The sequence below is a fragment of the Cimex lectularius genome, unplaced genomic scaffold (genome assembly GCF_000648675.2).
Source record: "Cimex lectularius strain Harlan isolate CLEC.00 unplaced genomic scaffold, Clec_2.1 scaffold273, whole genome shotgun sequence".
In the NCBI taxonomy this organism is placed as follows: Eukaryota; Metazoa; Arthropoda; class Insecta; order Hemiptera; family Cimicidae; genus Cimex; species Cimex lectularius.
This window is the reverse complement of record NW_019392859.1, coordinates 431,735-435,883: the sequence shown is the minus strand read 5'-3', so window position 1 is coordinate 435,883 and position 4,149 is coordinate 431,735. Positions and strand designations below refer to the sequence as shown.

General features: G+C 30.2%; 1 protein-coding gene across 1 annotated transcript in view; it reads right to left on the bottom strand.

The window, feature by feature from the left end:
• The window catches only part of LOC112127602 (rap guanine nucleotide exchange factor 4-like), a gene marked incomplete at its 3' end in the record, with an annotated part of 115,026 nt that extends 113,691 nt beyond the window's left edge, over positions 1 to 1,335 (bottom strand). The window contains exon 1 of the mRNA XM_024228778.1: positions 1,127 to 1,335. Coding sequence (XP_024084546.1) covers positions 1,127 to 1,164 — 38 coding nt within the window. The remainder of the gene's footprint in view (positions 1 to 1,126) is intronic.
• Between the last annotated feature and the right edge of the window lie 2,814 nt (positions 1,336 to 4,149).

Below are 4,149 nucleotides of genomic sequence, written 5' to 3'. Positions count from 1 at the left end.
AGGAAATGTTTGAAGTGATATATTTTAACAGCGATGTTTTTTACAGTTCAAAGAAATATGATTCTATGATTGTCAGATCAGCTTGTTTTATTAAATTTAATATGAATTATTTGAGGTTGTTAAGGAAAAAGCAAAAGGAAATGTTTGAAGTGATATATTTTAACAGCGATGTTTTTTACCGTTCAAAGAAATATGATTCTACGCTTGTCAGATCAGCTTGTTTTATTAAATGTAATATGTATTATATTTTCATGTATTTATTTGAGGTTGTTAAGGCAAAATCAAAAGGAAATGTTTGAAGTGATATATTTTAACAGCGATGTTTTTTAAAGTTCAAAGAAATATGATTCTATGATTGTCAGATCAACTTGTTTTGTTAAATTTAATATGTATTATTTGAGTTTGTTGAGGAAAAATCAAAAGGAAATGTTCGAAGTGATATATTTTAACTGCGATGTTTTTTACAGTTCAAAGAAATATGATTCTATGATTGTCAGATCAGCTTTTTTTTATTAAATGTAGTATGTATTATATTTTCATGTATTTATTTGAGGTTGTTAAGGCAAAATCAAAAGGAAATGTTTGAAGTGATATATTTTAACAGCGATGTTTTTTACAGTTCAAAGAAATATGATTCTATGATTGTCAGATCAGCTTGTTTTTATTAAAGTAAATATGTGTTATACTTCCATGTATTTATTTTGGATTATTAAATCAAGACAAAATCAAAAGGAAATGATCGAAGTGACATGATAATATTTTTCTATTTCAGAAAATAAATATAAATGTTTGTTTCTTGAGGTTACTAGTAAAAATATCGATGACCAACAATCAGTCCAAAATATGCATATATAATATAGATGTTTATTTTTGAATGTGTGTTTTAACACCGACCAAATACAAATGAAATTTGAAGCTGTTTAAAATGTAGAATTTCATTAAAACAATTTTTTATTTGTAGAAGTAGTCTTTTAAACATACATACTTATAATGGTTTATTTTGTTGTTTTATTATTCTTATTAGCACTTATTTGGCTTGAAGAATTCAATGTTAAAAACGAAGGACCCTTGCATCTTCCTGACACTGTCGTGCCAAAAAATTAAAAAAAAAAAAAAAAATAAGCACCTTTTGTCAAAAGCGGTAATCCATTCAGTGGCGGCCATGGTCCCTTTTTTTAGTCAAAAATCCAAAATCAACAGGGCATCGATTTAAATTTTGAGCGGGCTATGTTGACATGTCGGTGGGCGATCGCGGCTAGAGACGGGGTTGGCATAACGCCGTTGTCGACGGAAGGAGGAGCCGAGTGAGACTGGTGGGGCGTACTGACGGCTCGAGCCTCCTTGGTCAATAGCCCCCACCGCCGTCTCCTCCTTCCCCAGCATACCCCATACAGCATACGCATGAAACGGGGTCGAGATATGCGACATCATACCCGTGTAAACAAGATGTGGGAGCGCGGCCTTCCGCTTATTGGGTGACGGGTGACCCTGGCGTCTCCACGACAGCAGCGCAATAACAGTAAACAAAAAAATTTAAAACAATTCAATGTTATCTCATATTCAGTTGCAGGAAATACAAAAACCCCAGAATGAAAACTTTACACGCGAGAATAAAATTTATTTCCTGCTTTCAGATATTTCTTGTTATTTTTGAACATAGAAGAAAATAGTTATTCAGATATCGTGAGATGCGGTCGGGTGTGATGTAGGTTTCAGAAAAACATTTTCTTTATCGTGCCAACGTTTCGATCTTTATTGAGATCATCTTCAGGGCCTGGGATTTACAAACATTGTTTACATATAACAATTACATTTAGGATGTGGAAAAGTGAATTTATACAATGCAAAATATATTTTATATTCAAACAAAGTATTTCTACTCACTCAAAGTGTTTGTCTTCTGTGTAATTGTGCCATTCTTGCGTATCGTGTCGAGAGTGCCAGTATATATATAAACATAAAACAGCAAAATCTCACTGGCACTCTCAACACGACACGCAAGAATGGCACAATTACACAGAAGACAAACACTTTGAGTGAGTAGAAATACTTTGATTGAATATAAGAAATATATTTTGCATTGTATAAATTCCCTTTTCCACATCCTAGATGTATTTGTTAAATGTAAACAATGTTTGTAAATCCCAGGCCCTGAAGATGATCTCAAAAGATCGAAACGTTGGCACGATAAAGAAAATGTTTTTCTGAAACCAACAACACACCAGACCGCATCTCACGATTTCTAAATAAATTATTATTATTATTTTATTATTAAAGTCTTTATTACTAAAAGTAAGATATTACCAATTTAAACATGTACTTATTTACATTCTTAAGGTTATAACCTAAAATTATCTACGGTTCTCAGCGTAAAATAAATAAGACCGAAACAGATATTATTCAAAATTGAAAACAATTATGAATATTTCAATTAATTATTCTTTTTATCTAACGTCTTGGTTGGGATGAAAAAGATAGTGTCACGAGCACGAATCGAACGCTTAGATTAAAAAACAATAATTGAAGTAATTAATATGGTCAATTATGACCACTAAATATATATGATTATGATATCGTTTTATGGGAAAAGAGGTGAGACACATATTCAGAAAAAAATATTTAATTCATCCATAAAATGTAGGTATATATGTATATCGGTATATATTTGTTATTGTAATTAGTAAATATGTTCTTACCTGAGCAAATCTAGAAGAAAAGCAGTGTAACCGGTTTTACAAAGTATATTATTTTCTAAATCCTTTTTCTTCTATATTTATCTTTGTTGTTGCGCAAACATATTGTGTGTAGGGTTTTAATTTCTATAAAAATAAATGAACCTAGTTTTTGTGCTGGAATTAAAATTCTACACGCATTATTTTCTAAATGTTCAAGACAATTGTTAGAACTTTATACAGTTCTTTTACAGTTTTACGGTTCAAAGGAATGTGGTTTGTCGGGCAGCTTTTTGATTGTGTAAGTTATTTTATTAAAACACTTTTATAACTATAAGAATATGTAATATCAGAAAGAAATAGGGGTAGTTACTTGATATCAGTTTTTATTTAAACAAAAATAATAGGGGCACCGGTGGCCGCAACGGTTTAGGCGTTGACACGGCGCTCATCCCTGTATGGTAAAGGTGCCGGGTTCGAATGCAGGGCCGACATACTTACAAATGGATTTTTAGTCGGTTTTGTAATTGGTAGTGCTTCCTGAGGTTACTCGAATGTCCAAATATCGTGCTAACTTGTTCTACGTAGGAAATATTTACCAAAATTTTGAAGAGAATTTTTAAAACCTTATTCAAAATTCTTTCAACTCAAAAGGAATAATGACTATCGGACAGCTTTCTGGTTGTAAAGTTATGTTTTAAACAATTTAATACGTATGAGTATATGAAATATCATAAAGAAACATGGAAGTATATGATATCAGTTTATATTTAAACAAAAATAATAATGTCAAATTTATAATTGGTAGTTTTTTCTGGGTTACTCGTACACGAATGTCCAAATGTCGTGTTAACCTGTTCTATAGAGCACACATTTTTCTAAATTTTCAAACTCTAATGCAAGAAGTCTTCATACGAAAGAAATAACATCTATCAGATTTTTTATTTTGTAAGTTATTTTATTAAACGATTCAATAAGTTTTTGCACATTACAAATAATTACTAGTTACGTTATGACATGTCATATTTAAAAAATAATGATGTAGTAGGTGTTTCTGTGTTTCCTTGCACACAATGTACTCCCTTTTTATTGTGTTAATTATTATATTAAACAATTTAATGTCAAGGTCTATTTTGAAAAAGAAACATTAGGAGTTATATAACAATGCTGTATATTTCTTAAAATAAATAAATATATTAGGGTTTGCAACCGTAATAATTATTTAACCTGAATTTTAAATATAATTTTATGTAGTTAATTGATGATTATTACAGTTCAAAGAAATATGATCTATGATTGTCAGATCAGCTTGTTTTATTAAATTTAATACGTATTATATTTTCATGTATTTATTTGAGGTTGTTAAGGCAAAATCAAAAGGAAATGTTTGAAGTGATATATTTTAACAGCGATGTTTTTTAAAGTTCAAAGAAATATGATTCTATGATTGTCAGATCAACTTGTTTTGTTAAATTTA